The sequence below is a fragment of the Leptodactylus fuscus genome, chromosome 1, assembly GCF_031893055.1.
Source record: "Leptodactylus fuscus isolate aLepFus1 chromosome 1, aLepFus1.hap2, whole genome shotgun sequence".
Taxonomy (NCBI): domain Eukaryota; kingdom Metazoa; phylum Chordata; class Amphibia; order Anura; family Leptodactylidae; genus Leptodactylus; species Leptodactylus fuscus.
Genome location: NC_134265.1, coordinates 149,700,425 through 149,720,384, shown reverse-complemented (window position 1 = coordinate 149,720,384; position 19,960 = coordinate 149,700,425). Strand labels below are relative to the sequence as shown.

At 40.2% G+C, this 19,960-nt stretch overlaps 1 protein-coding gene across 2 annotated transcripts in view; it reads left to right on the top strand.

Annotated features, from left to right (window-relative positions):
* The window catches only part of PCSK5 (proprotein convertase subtilisin/kexin type 5), a 371,370-nt gene that overhangs the window by 45,409 nt on the left and 306,001 nt on the right, over window positions 1-19,960 (top strand). For both annotated transcript variants that reach the window (XM_075278157.1, XM_075278160.1), the window contains exon 2: window positions 1,591-1,695. In XM_075278157.1, coding sequence (XP_075134258.1) covers window positions 1,591-1,695 — 105 coding nt within the window. The remainder of the gene's footprint in view (window positions 1-1,590; window positions 1,696-19,960) is intronic.

The window sequence follows — 19,960 nt, the reverse complement described above, 5'->3', positions numbered from 1 at the left end:
TCTTGCTGAAATATCCATCCCCGGCGTAACTTCAACTTCGTCACTGATTCTTGAACATTATTCTCAAGAATCTGCTGATACTGAGTGGAATCCATGCGACTCTCAACTTTAACAAGATTCCCGATGCCGGCATTGGCCACACAGCCCCAAAGCATGATGGAACCTCCACCAAATTTTACAGTGGGTAGCATGTGCTTTTCTTGGAATGCTGTTTCTTTTTGGACGCCATGCATAACGCCTTTTTTTTATAACCAAACAACTCAATTTTTGTTTCCAAAATGAAGCTGCCTTGTCCAAATGTGCTTTTTCATACCTCAGGCAACTCTATTTGTGGCGTACGTGCAGAAACGGCTTCTTTCTCATCACTCTCCCATACAGCTTCTATTTGTGCAAAGTGCGCTGTATAGTTGACCGATGCACAGTGACACCATCTGCAGCAAGATGATGCTGCAGCTCTTTGGAGGTGGTCTGTGGATTGTCCTTGACTGTTCTCACCATTCTTCTTCTCTGCCTTTCTGATATTTTTCTTGGCCTGCCACTTCTGGGCTTAACAAGAACTGTCCCTGTGGTCTTCCATTTCCTTACTATGTTCCTCACAGTGGAAACTGACAGGTTAAATCTCTGAGACAACGTTTTGTATCCTTCCCCTGAACAACTATGTTGAACAATCTTTGTTTTCAGATCATTTGAGAGCGGGCTGTCCATGTTCGGCGACCATCAAACTTAACTGAACTTGAATTGTTTTGTAGAAAGAAATGGTCCAAAATACCTTCATCCAGGATCCAGGAACTGATTAAAAGCTACAGGAAGCGACTAGAGGCTGTTATCTTTGCAAAAGGAGGATGTACTAAATATTAATGTCACTTTTCTGTTGAGGTGCCCATATTTTTGCACCGGTCAAATTTTGGTTTAATGCATATTGCGCATTTTCTGTTAGTACAATAAACCTCATTTCAATCCTGAAATATTACTGTGTCCATCAGTTATTAGATATATCAAACTGAAATGGCTGTTGCAAACACCAAAATATTTAGAACTAAAAATGATTAAGATTAATAGGGGTGCCCAAACTTTTTCATAGGACTGTATATTATTAACAGATACTTTTTCCAGTGTTACAAATACAATTTATAAAATTCTGAAACTTGGTTCAGTACTTTAATAATCCCAATAGAGAATCCTTGTCCATTAGAAACTAGATTTCCTGTAGCAACACAAGAGAATGCTTTTTAATGGTGCCAGTCATTTGGCACATATTTTTGTGAATGCAGTTTGTTATGTGTCAGTGTCGACGTGCATTGATATAAAACGCTGCATATAAATTAAACATTAAAAGGTAGACACAGGCCGCCTTAGAAGCTCAATTATAATCTTTGGTTATGCAGTTAGTGCCTGAAGGACACCCACATCCATTTCATATCACATGTCCTTCTTTTGAAAGATGATCATTGGGCTCAAGTAATGTTCTAGCACAGCAGGAGCTTGCATAATTTATACATTTATATTATGGGCAGAAAAAATAGACAAATATAAACATTATAGCATTTTCTTATAATAACACTTAAAAGTTTTGTCTCTTGCTTGTTGCAGATTGGGTCACTCCAGGATTACTATCACTTTTATCACAGTAAAATTATCAAGAGATCAGTCTTATCAAGCCGAGGAACGCACAACTTCATCTCAATGGAACCAAAGGTAAGCTGATCCCCACTGTGTCTAAAGCCAAGGGTCTTGCATTATTAATTGGTAATGTCACACCAGAAAAAGATGCTCACAAGCCATTTGAGTACTATGGAACTGATACATCACCTCCTTCAGTGCCTGTCAAAAGCTAGACAAAGAGGGAATGTACAATGAATGTTTGCTTACTTTAGGAGACATTGTAACCTTGGTTAAAACAAGTAGCTGGTAGACATGTGTTTATTACAAAGTAGGATAAAAGAAAAAATATCAAGACAATGCAAAGCCTATTTTTACATGTTAATATAATGTGTGTAAAATGGTATTGTATACTACTTAGAATAGTATTGTATACTACTACGCTGTCGCAGTCTCATGACATGAGTGGTGGCACGGTATTGGGATGTAGTTAGTGCCTGTTCTCATCACATATGCAGACCACTTTAAAGGGATTTTATCATTAGAAACCCTTTTTCTACAAATACCACATCAGAATAGCCTTTAGAAAGGCTATTGTTCTCCTACCTTTGTTATTCTGATCTGCACAGCCGTTCCTGAGAAATTTCTTATTTCTTCCTTATGTAAATGAGTCTTCAGAAAGCACAGGGGACCTCTCTTGTGTTACTTGAAGACTCTCCACTGCCACTGCCTTGTTCCGCCGCCACGTCATCACATGTGTCATCAGCCAGCAGAGCCGACTGCCTGTGTCAGTTTGGCCATTTTCCTGCCACCATGCAGATGGTCGTGTAAGAGGCCACCAGAAAATGGCCAAACGGCATTGCAGCATGTCAGTTATAACTATGGAAATGCTGGCTTTTTCCCTATAGGTATAATGGAAGCAGAAAGTCTGCAATGGAAACCTCTGTGGACTTTCTGTGAAAAGTGGTGCAGGAAAAACTGATTCGTTACCACCGTGGTTTTCCCTGCAGTGCTTTTTTGCTGTGGCCCACTATATGGGGTCTTAGCCTTAATAAAGTCCAAGTGCCACCTTAAGTAAATGAATTGCTCCCTAATTTTATGCCTCTGATTCCCCTTGACATAAATACTGCACCCCTAATGACCCTGTATATAAATGAACTTGCTCCCAATAACCCTAATATAAATGAACCCCCTATCGTCATAATGCCCCCTAATGAATCCTTCCTTGTATTTCCCCCTCCTAACAATGCCTATACTATTAAAACACCCACAACTGTGCTAAAAAAAAGGATACCTACCTGCTATCCTTTGGTGAATGGAGACACCACCTCCTCTTCTTGGCACTATGTTCTATGTGCAGGGTCCACCGATGTAGTTAAAAGTAAAGCATTAATGGCAGCCCTAGGGTAGGCTCCACAGAGTCATCGAGCCTGGGGCAGTTGCCTCCTCTGCCCCCTACGTCTCTGATACAAATGCATAGGCAGTATATTAACAAAAAAGGCAAGAGAAAAGATTATTTACTAACCACAAAGTAAACTTAAATAGTAAAGATAAAATGTTTCCTTTGGTTGATATTGCTTGGCTGGAACATGTTCATACCTTCAATATTAATAACATTTATGTGCCAAGCCACCAATCCAAACTTACTTGATGCTCAGTCATGCGCTAGTAACGTTGTGCAAGAATGAAACTGTGAAGATAAATTGAATACAAATACAATCTGGACAGGAATCCATGCATTTGTAGTATTTATTCTACACTCCACATTTCATGGATGATATCGCGTACAATGAATTATGTGAGCTTTAGCATCAATTGTCAAAGTAGTGGAACTAAAAGTTTAATAAATTGAATAGATTTATTGTTTAAGCAAAGTTATTTGACTGGAAGAAGAGATGTAATAAATAACAATAAAAAATAATAACACAATAAAATGTGTTGAGTTGCATTAATATATTACAATCAAGTAGTCATTGTTATTATTTTTATACATAAATGTGTTTAAATCATTTGTGCTTTATGCCTAATGCTTTGGTTTACATTTATTGTTTTGTAGAAGATTAGAATTCTTTGTGTCTTTTATTATTTTAAACATTATGTTTACGTGTCCTCAAGTATTTTAAATGGTTGCCCCCAAATCACAATGTATCAGCTATCTACGGGCTAGGTTTGAAGTGTTTGATAAGGGTCCCACTGCTGAGACCCCTCCGAACACGAGTACAGGAGTCCCTAGTCTGTTCTTTGAATTGAGCAAACACTGCACAGTGGGACCCCCAGCATCAGACACTTGTCATTATATGTGTGAGTAGATGGTTCATTTGACAATGATATTTAGTGCTGGGCAATAACAATCTTAAATATAGGAGCGCTATAACTATGGCAGCCCCATAATGTGAACCTTTACTGAGCTCATTTCAGAGGATTTTAAAGGGCACCTTATCAGTCGACTTTAATTTGTGTCCATCAAACAGAATATTGCACTAAATGTGCTTTAATGTTTCTCATTCCAAACTGTTAGCTGACTTCACAGATTCTAACACTTTATCATAAATTGTGATCTGTGAGTTAAGTAAAGTGGCTGTGAAGTTACAAATGAAGCCATTTGCATGAATGTAAATACATTTGGTTATCTCACCTCTACAAAGGTCAAATGTGTTTAAAGAATCTGAGAAAGCAAATAGTAATGGCGCAGACATTAAATTAAGCAGGACCTTCACTGTCATTGAATCTCTTAGTGCCTAAGCATTTGTCAGTTGTTTATTGGGCATTGAATTTGTTGACATAAGGACAATGAAATATGAAATGTAGGGATACTTGCACAGCCCTTCATTTACGGAAACAAAAATTTGGTTAGTGAACCCTAAAAGTGACATAAGATATATATTGTTTTCAGAGAAAACGGTACAAGAGCATTGTGAAATTAAAATTTGCATAAAGTGTTAATTAACACAATTATAATTAAATTTGCTGGCCAGTCATGACCCTTAAGGATGACACAAACATTTACAGGGGATGAATGCCTGATATTTATTATCCTCAGATCTTGATGTTTGGCCCCTTTTTCTGCACACAGGTGAATACAAGCTGGAAAATCCATCTGTTTCCTGGCCTGTGCTTAGTCACGCAATATGGGCTCCTTGCATCATAGTTTTAATGATAGGAGTTAGAGATGAGCGAGTAGTATTCAATCGAGTAGGTATTCGATTGAATATTACGGTATACGAAATACTCGTACTCGATCGAATACCACTCGCTATTCGAATGGAAAAGTTTGATGCAGAACCAGCATTGATTGGCCGAATGCTATACAGTCGGCCAATCAACGCTGGTTCTTCTCCTACCTTTAGAAGTCTTCTCCGTGCAGCTTCCCCGCGACGTCTTCCAGCTCTGAATACACTCTGCCAGGCATCGGGCCTGGGCAGAGCCGACTGCGCATGCCCGCTTGTAGTGAATTCAGAGCCGGAAGATGCCGCGGGGACGCTGCACGAAGAAGACTTCTCGGAGGATCCAGCCCGACCCTCATTCGTGGACTTGGTAAGTATAATTTGATCGAACGTTGCCTACCCCTGAAATGAGCATTTTCCCCCCATAGACTATAATAGGGTTCGATATTTGATTCGAGTAGTCGAATATTGAGGGGCTACTCGAAACGAATATCGAATCTCGAACATTTTACTGTTCGCTCATCTCTAATAGGAGTCCTTACCTTCCCACAGCTGTACTGTCTCATAGTGTGTACAGCGCAGGATAGTAGAGCCATGGAGAGGTAGGCATAGATCACTAAGATGCAAGGAGTCTTCTATCTCCAAACCACATTTAGTCCAGGAAATCTGGATTTTCTGAACTGTACAGTGCCTACAAGGAGGTGGAGGTAGTCTGAGACACACCCACTGCCCATGTTCAGGCTGCTTTTTCCTTTCCCCTGCATGTTTTTCTCCCCACATGTGCTGCTGTGCATAAACAGAAACCTATCATAGCCCACTGAGAAGACAGAAGTACATAGTGAGCTGCTTACTAGAACAGGAAAGAATGGCTATAAAGTACTAAAGCACCATTAGGAAAAACTAGGTATATGCTATACATGTACTCAGGGGGAATCAGCCTAAGCTAGCAGTAGCATTAGCAATATCAGTTATCAACAGTGCCATGTGCATTCAACACGTGTCCTTCTTTGCCTTGTCTTGTGGGTCAGGTAATTTTTGCATCACTGTGTCAGGGATTGTTAGTAAATCAAAGAAATATATATTTTAAAGCTGGTGATCTCTTCACTCATCAGAATATCTGGATCCAAAGAAATGGCACATCTGTCTGTAACTCAATAAGTTCATGTGCAGTATCTGACCTACAGAGGTGCTGTTCCATTTAAATCTCTCTGAATTGCGGTGTTGATGGGACATTGTCATTCCATTTACAATACACACATACCCACAAAATTATTTGCCAAAAGCCAGTATTAACATAACTTTCAATTTATACTAACTTTTTATACGTTATAGTGTGCCATCTGGCTTTTTTGTTGCACTTATCACAGCTTTCATGCTATATACTCTCCTGTGTACCACTTGACACAAACTGACCCTATGGTGACAAAGAAAGCTTTCCTTATGTGATTCTCTGCCTAGTCACGTCATTACAATGATCTCTCCTATGAAATGATTCCAGCTATTATCTTTAGAGGCCTCTTCAAAAATGAAAACTATACCTTGAGAGGTTTCTATAATACTTTAAACAATATTATAAAAGGGCAAGTTGAAAAAATGCATCAATGTCAGTATATTTTTACATGAGAATGAGGTTTGTACAATGGGAATGTAGTATTACATGTAAGCAGGTATGTAACTAAAGACTCACAGGCCCTGGTGCAAAAGCTCAGCTTGGGCTCCCCTATGAAACTCCTTTTCACACCCATAAGCTGTGTCCCATTCATACTCTTAAACAGCACTTCCCTTTACAGTGTCCATATACAGCCTCTCCACTGTGAAACCGCTTTTATTGCACGGACACAAAGTCCTGCATATCCAACTTTGTGTCTGTGCAAAAAAAAACAAAAAACTGTTTCACGGCGGACAGGCTGCATATGGACACTGGCGATTTGCTTTAAAAACCCATTCAAATGAATTGGTTTTTAAACTGACCACGGGCAAACCGTCCCCAAGCTGTTTTTCATGCAAATTCAGTGGAATCACAGTGAGCGGACAGCGGCACAAATGTGAATGCTGCCTAAGGGTCAGTAACATTTATACATGGTAATAACTGTTATACCCCGCCTGGGCTAATGCTTGCTTGCTTTCTTCAGCTAAACATAACCAAAGATTGCCTATCTTGTCACATATTCCTTATCAAGTCTTGTTCATTAGAGAAACAAAAAAAGTAAACTTATATTTCTATCCATTTCTTTCATCTATGTATAGCTATTGGCATCACATCCCCAAAGTTTGGGAACCAATTGGTCCTCTGCCTTTATTAAGGCACCCAGAGTATAATATGATTAATTTTTAATAAGGTTTACATCTGACATTACATCTAAGGCTTACACTATATTAAGGTCTAGCAACGTTTCTCAACGCTCACACATGATAAAATGAAAGATTACTTTAAAGGGAGTCTGTCACCAAAACAGTTACAAAACAATTGCCTGTGAACTTAACATTTGTTGTATTTTGTGAGTAATATGTGCCTGTACATTTTCTTGTCTCTCTACTATTTCATACAGTATGGGACAGTTGAGCCATGGCGATGAAGAGATCCTAGCACCATAGACCACTATGATGCAGGGAGTCTTGGTCTCCAGACTGAATTTGAGCCAAGAAATCTGTCCGATATACCGTATATACTCGAGTATAAGCCGACCCGAATATAAGCCGAGGCCCCTAATTTTACCACAAAAAAAAAAAAACTGGGAAAACTTATTGATTCGAGTGTAAGCCGAGGGGGGAAATGCAGCAGCTACTGGAAAATTTCAAAAATTAAAATGGTCGGAGTTTTTGGGTGCAGTAGTTGCTGGGTGCTGGGGAAGGGGAGGGGATGTTTCGGTTGTGTTTTTTTTTTTCCCCCACTTGGAATTCAGCCTGGCTGAATATAGGGTATCTGCAGTGCTCCTATTAACCCCTTTTCGATGGAACAGGAGCACTGCATATACCCTATATTCAGTAGACCGGGCACTTTCAGACACAGAGATACCTAATGTGTATGTGTTTCACAGTCATTTTCTACTTTTATATGTATTCTAGGGAAAGGAGGGATTTAGAACTTTTTATTTTACTTTTTTATTATTTTTTAAAGCTTTTTTTCACTACTTTATGGGAGATTCTATACATTACTATTGCGGCTGATCATAGACCCCCCCCCAAAAAAAAAAAAAATCTCTGTGTGTGTATATATACAGTGTGTATATATATATATATATATATATATATATATATATATTTATTTTTTTTGCTTGACTCTAGTATAAGCTGAGGGGGGCTTTTTCAGCACAAAAACTGTGCTGAAAAACTCGACTTATACTCGAGTATATACGGTATACACTGAATTTTCCAGTCTGGATTCCTCCATGTGCATGCAGGCTAAGGTGTCCCTTCCCAACACGAGAAATCCCGTACCATAAACAATACATTGTAGTAGGGTGTGATATAGATTTTGCATTGGGGACAACAATTACTAAGACTTGCAAAATGCCATCACAGTCCATAGCAGCTTTGAGTGGTATTACAATTTCCTAATTTTTTTTTTTTTTTTGCTATTTCATTTTTAGACCTAAAAATTTTTTTTTGCAGGAATCAGCAGAGGAAAATGACCTCTACTGGTTTCAGTTTAAAAATGACAGACACCCAAAAGACATTATTATAGTCATTGGGGTCTCCCAGCTTCAGTGTAAAATCGGTTTTTATAGGCCGTTGCAGTTAGTGTTAGCAGGACAACCACTTTAACACCTCAAACCCATTCTCCCTGTCTGCAAACATAAAAATAATCTGTAAGTAACAATGAACACATGCTTCAAAAATATAACTGTTTTGAACGTTGTAACACTCCAGGTCATGAAGCCTATGAAACTCTGCTCCTGACACGGGCACTGTTTACTGATTTCATAAGAACTACATGTTCTTTACTTCCTAAGTACTGTCCATGGCAGGCATCAAGTTTATCGATTTCATTAAAACCAGCAAACAGAGCAGGTATATCCATGTTATCCAATGCTGTAGCTTTACAAGTTGCAGCCATTGCAGTTTCATTGGGGCCCCATAAGCCATGGGGGCGATCACAAGCCCCTCTCAACCCACTTTTACCTTTAATGTCTGGCAGTCTATGCATGATAAATTATTTTTCCAATGTTCTCTGCACTGTGATTCATGATCCATAGGTTGCCAGACACCCTCCTCACCAGTCAGGAGAGCATTAACCTTTTAATTCCAAAAGTAGAAAAAGGTCAGTATATAAAGTAAAGCATGCTGTGGATAAATTGCAGCTAAAGGGTTACAGTAGATAGGTGCTTCAAATTACAACATCAATTGTTCTGGGACAACCGTTGTTAGTTGAAACCATAACTGTATGGAAAGCTTGTATATGAACATTATATGGTTCCTGCTAGAGATGAGCGAGTAGTATTAGATCGAGTAGGTATTCGATAGAATACTACGGTATTCGAAATACTCGTACTCGTTCGAATACTACTCGCTATTCCCAGTAAAGATTCGATTCAGAACCAGCGTTGATTGACCGAATGCTATACAGTGTATAGCATTTGGCAAATCAATGCTGGTTCTGCAGCTGGCTCGTCCTTGCTAGTCAGGAGAGCTTGCGTTATGCGGGAGCTGACTTTTTCTCAAATTAATGCATTGACCAGCGTTGATTGGCCGAATGCTACACAGTGTACAGCATTCGGCCAATCAACGCTGGTTCTGCTGGAGGCTCGTCTGTGAGGAGGCGGAGTCTAAGATCAGACCACAGCAGTCTCCATTGTGCTCCGATCTTAGACTCCGCCTCCTCACAGACGAGCCTCCAGCAGAACCAACGTTGATTGCCCGAATGCTGTACACTGGCCAATCAACGCTGGTCAATTCATTCCTATGAGAAAAAGTTAACTCCCGCATAACCGCAAGCCGTCATCTCTCCCGACTAGCAAGGACGAGCCTGCTGCAGAACCAGCGTTGATTTGCCGAATGCTATACAGTTTATAGCATTCGGCCAATCAATGCTGGTTCTGCAGGACGTGTAAGGGCCGGTTCACATTAGCGCTTGCCTTCCGTCCTGAAGGAGTCCGCAGGAGGACCCCCCCCCCGAACAGAATACTAGCGCAACGGCAAGCGCTGTGCAGTTAAAGCGCACGGACCACATAGACTATAATGAGGTCTGTGCGCTTTAACTGCACAGCGCTCCTCCTAAATACTCTCCTCCTGCTACTCGTGGACTTGGTGACTCTCCTTTAGTCGAATAGTGGTTTCCCCTGAAACGAGCATTTTTTCCCATAGACTATAATGGGATTAGATATTCAATTGAGTAGTCGAATATTGAGGCTCTACTCGAAACGAATCTTGAATCTCGAATATTTCTCTACTCGCTCAGCTCTAGTGACTGCATTATAGAGGAATACTACCATCCATAGAGCTGGGCTTCTATATTTAGGCCTTCCATTTTATCTAGCTATACTTAATCCTGCCATTATAGAGGTATAATACTGTACACAGAGCTGAGGTCACTTAAAAGATGCAGCAGTGTGTGCTGCAGAAAAGTATGAATGAGTAGACGTTACACAGGAAAATCCATGCTGAACTTTTGCCACAGGGCCTATGAGTCCTCAGTTACACCCCTGGATGTTTGGAAATTCTTTGATTAATTTAAAGAGGTTTTCCAGGCTTATCAATTGACCTATCCTTTAGTGGTTTTCCGTAAGTGCTGTTTCCCCTTCACAGACCATGTGACATCATATTCATTAGTTACATGACCTTTTCACAGCTCAGTGATGTTCAAGTGAACGGGACAGAGGTGCGATATCAAGCTGTAAAATCCATGGTTTTGTGTGAAGAGGCTGCAGCATTCTTCTGAATACCGCAGCTCCTCCAAACTGCTGATCAGTGTGGGACCCTTGCTGATAATTGATTGCCTAGCCTCAGGATAGGTCATCAATTGATAAGCCCCGAAAAACCCTTTAAACAATCATTTATTTATAGTGTAGCTTTAGGTACATATTGGCACCCGAGCACTTAACATCCATCAAGAATATATTCTTCACGCCATTGCCCCCGTCCTGTATCATTAAGTCCAGGCAGCAAGGCAGGGCCATGAATCCATGATACATTCAGTAAGCAGCTGTGTTTATGGTGTTAATAGCATTTACAGTGCATTTGTCATCTTGCATTACAAAGGAAGGGATTTAGTCATTTAACTCAATTCATTTAATCATTTAGAAATCATTGAGTCCCAAATGCCCTAGAGCTTATTCATCTTGTGTTGGACTGTAGTGATAATACAGACAGATAAAGTCAGTTCGTTCAGGGTAATATGTTCCCTAGTAAACAGACCATTAGCTTGTCCAATGATACTTATTGACGCATTTACTCTGACACATTATAGTCGGTAATGCATTTTTCAATAGCAGCTATAGTTCATAGTTCTGTGACACACTACAAGTCGGTATTAAATGTGTCCTATCATTCTCTTAGTGAGTCAGGGACTATTAGAAATCATTATATTTCCATATGCCACTTTATTATGTAGGATCTGTTGCTATATAGCAGGATCTTTCTAGGTTACTAATGGACTGAGATACATATATGGCAGTGTTTTTCCTTTCCTTATGCTAAGAGTCATCATTTAGAATCACAGATAGTTTACTCCATCTCCAGAAAGTACGGCCAAGATGTTCTTGTTTTTGTGTGTGACTTCATAGAAGAATCTTATTAGTGACACTGAAAACAATATCTTCTTCTAATAACCTCTCTTTACCTACCTTACTTTTACAAAAAAAAAAAAAAAGTTCAAAGGATTTATCACATTTTCCCAGACGATTTTGTAGTGAAATCTGGACCTCGGACTGGTGTGAAATAATTAACATTGGATTTTACATTTCCAGTTTATAGCCATGGCTGTGAATGTTTGGAAATGTCTAGTGAGTTAGCAATCTAAACCTGTGAAGTCATTATAGTAATATTTAGAGTTAAGTAATCAGTTACAAGATCAACGTATTACATATATAATGGCTGGATGGAGAGGAAATTATTAGAGATGAGCGAACAGTGTTCTATCGAACACATGTTCGATCGGATATCAGGGTGTTCGCCATGTTCGAATCGAATCGAACACCGCGTGGTAAAGTGCACCAAAATTCGATTCCCCTCCCACCTTCCCTGGCGCCTTTTTTGCACCAATAACAGCGCAGGGGAGGTGGGACAGGAACTACGACACCGGGGGCATTGAAAAAAATTGGAAAAAGTCATTGGCTGCCGAAATCAGGTGACCTCCATTTTAGACGAATAGTGGATTTCAAATCCGGGTCATATGAGAATGTGAACTTTGTGACTATGAGACAGGGATAGCTGTACAGGCAGGGATAGCTAGGGATAACCTTTATTTAGGGAGGAATGTTATTAAAAATAACTTTTTGGGGCTCTATCGGGTGTGTAATTGTGATTTTTGTGAGATAAACTTTTTCCCATAGGGATGCATTGGCCAGCGCTGATTGGCCGAATTCCGTACTCTGGCCAATCAGTGCTGGCCAATGCATTCTATTAGCTTGATGAAGCAGAGTGTGCACAAGGGTTCAAGCGCACCCTCGGCTCTGATGTAGCAGAGCCGAGGCTGCACAAGGGTTCAAGCGCACCCTCGGCTCTGATGTAGCAGAGCCGAGGCTGCACAAGGGTTCAAGCGCACCCTCGGCTCTGATGTAGGAGAGCCGAGGGTGCACTTGAACCCTTGTGCACCCTCAGCTCTGCTACATCAGAGCCGAGGGTGCGCTTGAACCCTTGTGCACACTCTGCTTCATCAAGCTAATAGAATGCATTGGCCAGCGCTGATTGGCCAATGTATTCTATTAGCCTGATGAAGTAGAGCTGAATGTGTGTGCTAAGCACACACATTCAGCACTGCTTCATCACGCCAATACAATGCATTAGCCAGTGCTGATTGGCCAGAGTACGGAATTCGGCCAATCAGCGCTGGCTCTGCTGGAGGAGGCGGAGTCTAAGGTCGGACCTGAATGGAGACTGGTGTGGAGCGATCTTAGACTCCGCCTCCTCCAGCAGAGCCAGCGCTGATTGGCCGAATTCCGTACTCTGGCCAATCAGCACTGGCTAATGCATTGTATTGGCGTGATGAAGCAGTGCTGAATGTGTGTGCTTAGCACACACATTCAGCTCTACTTCATCGGGCTAATAGAATGCATTGGCCAGCGCTGATTGGCCGAATTCCGTACTCTGGCCAATCAGCACTGGCTAATGCATTGTATTGGCGTGATGAAGCAGTGCTGAATGTGTGCTTAGCACACACATTCAGCTCTACTTCATCGGGCTAATAGAATGCATTGGCCAGCGCTGATTGGCCGAATTCCGTACTCTGGCCAATCAGCACTGGCTAATGCATTGTATTGGCGTGATGAAGCAGTGCTGAATGTGTGTGCTTAGCACACACATTCAGCTCTACTTCATCGGGCTAATAGAATGCATTGGCCAGCGCTGATTGGCCGAATTCCGTACTCTGGCCAATCAGCACTGGCTAATGCATTGTATTGGCGTGATGAAGCAGTGCTGAATGTGTGTGCTTAGCACACACATTCAGCTCTACTTCATCGGGCTAATAGAATGCATTGGCCAGCGCTGATTGGCCAGAGTACGGAATTCGGCCAATCAGCGCTGGCTCTGCTGGAGGAGGCGGAGTCTAAGATCGCTCCACACCAGTCTCCATTCAGGTCCGACCTTAGACTCCGCCTCCTCCAGCAGAGCCAGCGCTGATTGGCCGAATTCCGTACTCTGGCCAATCAGCACTGGCTAATGCATTGTATTGGCGTGATGAAGCAGTGCTGAATGTGTGTGCTTAGCACACACATTCAGCTCTACTTCATCGGGCTAATAGAATGCATTGGCCAGCGCTGATTGGCCGAATTCCGTACTCTGGCCAATCAGCACTGGCTAATGCATTGTATTGGCGTGATGAAGCAGTGCTGAATGAGTGTGCTTAGCACACACATTCAGCTCTACTTCATCGGGCTAATAGAATGCATTGGCCAATCAGCGCTGGCCAATGCATTCTATTAGCGTGAACTGAGTTTGCACAGGGGTTCTAGTGCACCCTCGGCTCTGCTACATCAGATTGCTACATCTGATGTAGCAGTGCCGAGTGTGCATCAGATGTGTAGTTGAGCAAAACTGACTCAGCACTGCTAAGTCTCTGCATTCGCATAGGAATGCATTGGCCAGCCTTCGGCCAATCAGCGCTGGCTCTGCCGGAGGAGGCGGAGTCTAAGGTCGGACCTGAATGGAGACTGGTGTGGAGCGATCTTAGACTCCGCCTCCTCCAGCAGAGCCAGCGCTGATTGGCCGAGTTCCGTACTCTGGCCAATCAGCACTGGCCAATGCATTTCTATGGGGAAAAGTTAGTTTGCGAAAATCGCAAACTGACAGGGATTTCCATGAAATAAAGTGACTTTTATGCCCCCAGACATGCTTCCCCTGCTGTCCCAGTGTCATTCCAGGGTGTTGGTATCATTTCCTGGGGTGTCATAGTGGACTTGGTGACCCTCCAGACACGAATTTGGGTTTCCCCCTTAACGAGTTTATGTTCCCATAGACTATAATGGGGTTCGAAACCCATTCGAACACTCGAACAGTGAGCGGCTGTTCGAATCGAATTTCGAACCTCGAACATTTTAGTGTTCGCTCATCTCTAGAAATTATCAATGATTTTACACCAGTTTCTGCTCAACTGTTTGTTGTGTCAAAAATTGCAATTTTTGGATGTTTTGTTCCTAATTATTCAGTTGATCTTGAGTATATACTTACCTGACCCTCTGTGGGCCCAAGTTTTTCTATGGTTAGTACCTAGTAGCACTCCCTTTGGCAAGTATCACAGCTTGTAAATGATTTTTGTAGCCAGACAAGAGTCTTTCAATTCTTGTTTGAGTGATTTTCATCCATTCTTCCTTGGAAGTTCTGTGAGATTTCTGGGTTGTCTTGCATGCACTGCTCTTTTGAGGTCTAGCCCCAGATATTCAATGATGTTCAGATTAGGGGACTGTGAGAGCCATGATGAAACCATCAGCTTGCACCTTTTTAGGTAGTCTATGGTGGATTTTGACGTGTGTTTAGGATCATTATCCATTTGTAGTAGCCATCCTCTCATAAATTTCTAGCTTGTTTACAGATGGTGTTATGCTTGCTTCAAGAATTTGCTGAAATTTCATTGAATTCATTCTTCTCATTATTTGTGAAATGTTCCCCGTGCCATTGACTGCAACACAACCCAAAGCATGATTGATCTACCCCCATGCTTAATGTTTGGAGAGATGTTCTTTTCCTGAAATTCTGTGCCCTTTTTTCTCCAAACATACCTTTCATCATTGTGGCCAAAGAGTTCTATTTTAACCTTATTGGTCCACAGGACTTGTTTCCAAAATGATCAGGCGTATTTAGATGTTCTTTTGCAAACTTCTGACACTAAATTTTATGGTGAGGATGCAAGAGAGGTTTTCTTCTGATGACTCTTCCATGAAGGCCATATTTGTGCAGGTATCACTAAACAGTACAACATTGTACCATAACTCCACAGTCTGCTAAATCTTCCTGAAGGTCTTTTGCAGTCAGGCGGGGGTTTTAATTTGCCACTCTTGCAATCCTATGAGCAGCTGTCTCTTAAATATTTCTTAGTCTTCCAGACCTTATCTTGACCTCCACTGTTCCTGGTAACTGTGATTTGTTAATTACACTTTGTACTGAGGAAAAGGCTACTTAAAAACGCTTTGCTAACTTCTTATAGCCTTCTCCTGCTTTGTGGGCCTCTGCCATTTTCATTTTCAGAATACTAGACAGCTGCTTAGAAGAACCCATGGCTGCTGCTTTTGGAAGGTTAGAGGAGGCTGGGTATTTATAATGTTGTAAAGTTTGCATCACTTGGCCTTTCTTAACAATGATAGTGAACAAGCCATAACCATAACTGGCTAATGAAGGTCTGAGACCTTGGTCAAAGTTATCTGAGCACACAAATCTACAAGGGTTATCAAACTTTTGCAAGGTGCTCCTTTCCCTTTTTCACTAAAATTGTACTCAAATATAATACACTGATATTGCTTAGAATTACAGACAAATCTGTTTAATCTGTAACTTTATGCCATTTAAAGATCATTTCATCTTCAACTTTTCAACTTTAACTTTTCACAATAACAGTCATTTTGATCAGGGCTGTCAACTTTTGTATGCCCCTGTATCTGGAATGGTCATGTCTTTGCTTGCAAAGTAGAAAATAGAAGTCTTAAATTGCCCTTACACAAGATTGGGTGAAATGGCTGATATTGATCGTCCAAAATATCTTCTATAAATGTAATACGTCAGGTCAGAAAATTTTGGTCTTAGTAAATCAACACTATATGTTTATAGCACTGTCGGATGATTTTGGCTGATAACATTCTACCTTGTGTTGCTGGAAGAATAATTTGTATGAATGATCCCACAGGCCAATTGCTTCATGGCCGATTATTATATTTACTTATCCTAACTTTAGTCAGGTAGCTAAAACATTGGGGCTTTTTACAGAAATTAAGCTGAAACTACCATTTCTCACTTATATTTGCACGAAGCAAAGTGCAGCTATAAACATGGCAAAATTGTGGTTTTAACTGCTTTTCTGCTTCTTTTTTTTACCCCCTTCCCATATAAGTCTATAGGGAAAAAGCAGTATTTCAACAGGTAAAATTCCAAGGTACTTTTTGAAAACACGTCTTTTTTGCAGCAGCTATTAAATGATGTAAAGAGCTGGACTTGGTAGTGGTAAAACGGCCTCTATAACTGTGAAAAGTTAATTATTTGTACAATGTGTGGGTGAAGATTTTGAAGCCAAAATTAGACATTGATCATAAAGGGAGTTAAAGTACATTGGGTAGTTGCTAATGTATTTAAATTCTTCCCTGATTTTGGCTTCAAAAACCTTATGTGAAAACTTCAGTGTGTAACACAACCTACACAAGGTATGTTATAGGAGCATCTGCAATCATTGAGAAAAAGAACGCTTTGCCTATAGGTAGCTCATAGGCTAGATACAATTAAGATGCTCAGAAGGAGCTGTTTTATAAACATTCTAGAGGTTTTTTGAGGGGTATGTTTTTGTGTTTACAACCACTTTAAGACATATTTTTATTCAATTTATTCAGATATGTTTGTAATAAATGATCTTTTATAATAGTATAGGATAGCTAGAGGTGTCTATGAATAACTAGTTATTTTACGTTTCATGCAGTGCATCCATATAAGACAATCCACACGTGTCAGATTTGGCACATCACGCTACATCACTTGTATGCCTTCCACATAATCTCTAGTAGCCATTGGTGGGGAAGTTTAAAGGGGTTGGCCACTTTCAGACCAATATTGACAAACAAATGTACAATAAAAAGATATACAATTTTCCAATATACTTTCTGTATCAATTCCTTACAGTTTTCTAGATTTCGGCTTGCTGTCATTCATTCTGTTACTTCTAGAGGATAAAACTGACCATGGTCATGTGATTTACGGTCCATGGTCATGTGATGAGCACACAGGTGCCGCTCGTTACAGTCACAGCACAATAATCAGACATCTGCCTGGTAATCAGGGAGATGTCTGGAGATCTAGAAAACTGTGAGGGATTGATACAGAAAATATATTGGAAAATTGTATATCTTTTTATTGTACATTTGTTTGTCAATATTGGTCTGAAGGTGGCCAACCCCTTTAAGGTTTCTGTAAATACAAGGTTGGGTAAATAGCATCTAAAATAATCTATTGACTGAACATACTGTTAAGGTTCTAAAGTAATCTCCAGTGGACTGTATATAATTTGTTTACATCTTAGTTGTTTGTCTCAACTATATAAGAAACTGCTGAATAGAATAATTATAGATCTCATGAAGGAAAGAGGTCAAATGAACTGGGGTTGGAGCTTGTATTTTTCTTTACCTGTACACATTGGTAATTGAGTCCTTGGGCAGAAACACATTTTCAAAAGTGCATTTGACCTATAGATTTAGTGTTTCCATTATTGTAGACTTCGTTAAAGAAATGAGCTTGGAGTTCTGTACCCTGGTGTGCGTGGTCTTTATGCTGTGAAAAATACTTCCATTCAGACAATGCTGCGTCTGAAAGCTTAATTGAGTGAATCATGACAAATAATCACACGGCTTAGAATTATTATTTTTCCTTTTGCTCTGTCCTCTGTGAATTTGCTCTTTGAAATTAGTTTCAGGCTGTGATAGAGAGTTAACTGTTTCCCTGAGATAACAGCTGAGTGTTATTCTTCTACAGATGAGTACATATCGGCTGTATTGTCTTTAGATGAGTTATGCAAATGGAGTATTACATTGTTTTGCGATGAAAGAAAATATAGAATTATCAATTGTGCAAAGTGGTACAAAAGTTAAAGTTTATACTTACCTGTATGCTAAAGGGTAATAGTATGTTCCCATGGTGGAAATGAAAGGGCAATTTGAGGTGGACTCCTTCCATAAATTCCTCCACTTTCTGCCCTTACAACTTCCTGCACCATGAACATTTTATTTTTGTTACTCATCCATCACCATTAAGAAATGGGTACAATCTCTAGATGACCTAATAGAATATATGGACAGGTTTCCTATGTGAACTTGAGTTCATTATTAGGTCATATAGAGATTGTGGGGGTGGAGGGGTCCTGCTCTTTAAGATCCAGAAGAGGGAGCTGCTCTGCTCTGCTGGATTTGACCTGGCCGCATAAATTTCATCGTCTACCATATAAAACTGCAATCCCCCTGTGGGGACAAGAAGTACAGCGAAAGGTTGGAGTTAAAGAGGGTCTTCTAAATTCTTCCAGAATCCGCAAGGACTTTGGCATGCCCCATTACATGTGAGGTTCATCTGCATATTTATAAAAACAAGTAAAGGAAATGGAGCATCTATTGGGCTATGTAAAGGTATAATCTCTAGCATAATGTTCCCTACAATGCACTGTGGAAGATTTGATATTGAATACCATGGTGTCAGACTTGCTCTAAAAGATTATTTATGACATTTCTGTATACCCATATAGAAACATATAAGATGGCAATACGTCTATAATGTACATTTCTACACTGGAACACCATTTTAGTTGTTTGCTTGTTTTTTTAACTTAATAAGCTTAAATTTCTATGCTGATCAGTTTTACTATATCTTTAGAGGTGTCTCAGGCCCTTTCTATAGACATAGTTTTAAAAGATACATTTCTTTTTTTTTTTTTTTTTTTTAAATGTAGATTGTGAGCCCCATATAGGGATCACAATGTACATTTTTTTTCTTTATTTTTAAGTATTTCTTTGTAGAATGGGAGGAAATCCGCGCAAACATGGGGAGAACATACAAACTCCTTGCAGATGTTGTCCCTGGCAGGATTCAAACCCAGGACTCCAGCACTGCAAGGCTGCACTGCTAACCACTGAGCCACCATGTTGCCCATAAAAGATGCATTTCTGACCACGTATAGCCTCCACTAAAGAGAGTAATATGAGCTAAATATTTAGCTTAAAATGTAACCCCACCCCCTTTTTTCCGCTATTGTGTCGTGGGGTATTTGGTGACCATTTTTGAAATATACTTTATTACCTTATCTCAATTCCATTTTATTATAAAAACATACTGTAACATTTTCCTTAGCAACCCTCTAACTGAGCTCTGGCTAGGGCAAATATGTACTCAGTTATATCATGAATATGTAAAGCTAAAGAGGGATGGTGACGTTTACTTCGAATGGCTTTATTTTCGATTTTATACCACTTAGAAAAATGGTTCTGGTATCATAAGAGAGCTGACATATTCAACTTCACATGCAGTAGATCATTCATGCTGCATATAAAATCACATTCCGAACTAGTGATATCTCAGATTATGTTATAGCTGTTCTAGTTCTTAATTCTTGGCACCATATGAAAGCTGAGAATCTCATATTTCTTATGATACTAGAACCATTTTTCTAGCTAGTATAAAACCAAAGAGCCATTGGAATTGACCATCCCCTTTGGTAAATGCTTCAGCTCTATGTATTAAATTGAGTACATGTGTATGGACAGAGTCTCCCAACAATGCTTGGTTGGTTTATTGCTAGTGGAAACTTCACAGCCTGTTTTCTATTAAAAGGGAATTTGATAGATTAATAAGGTATATTACAAAAACAT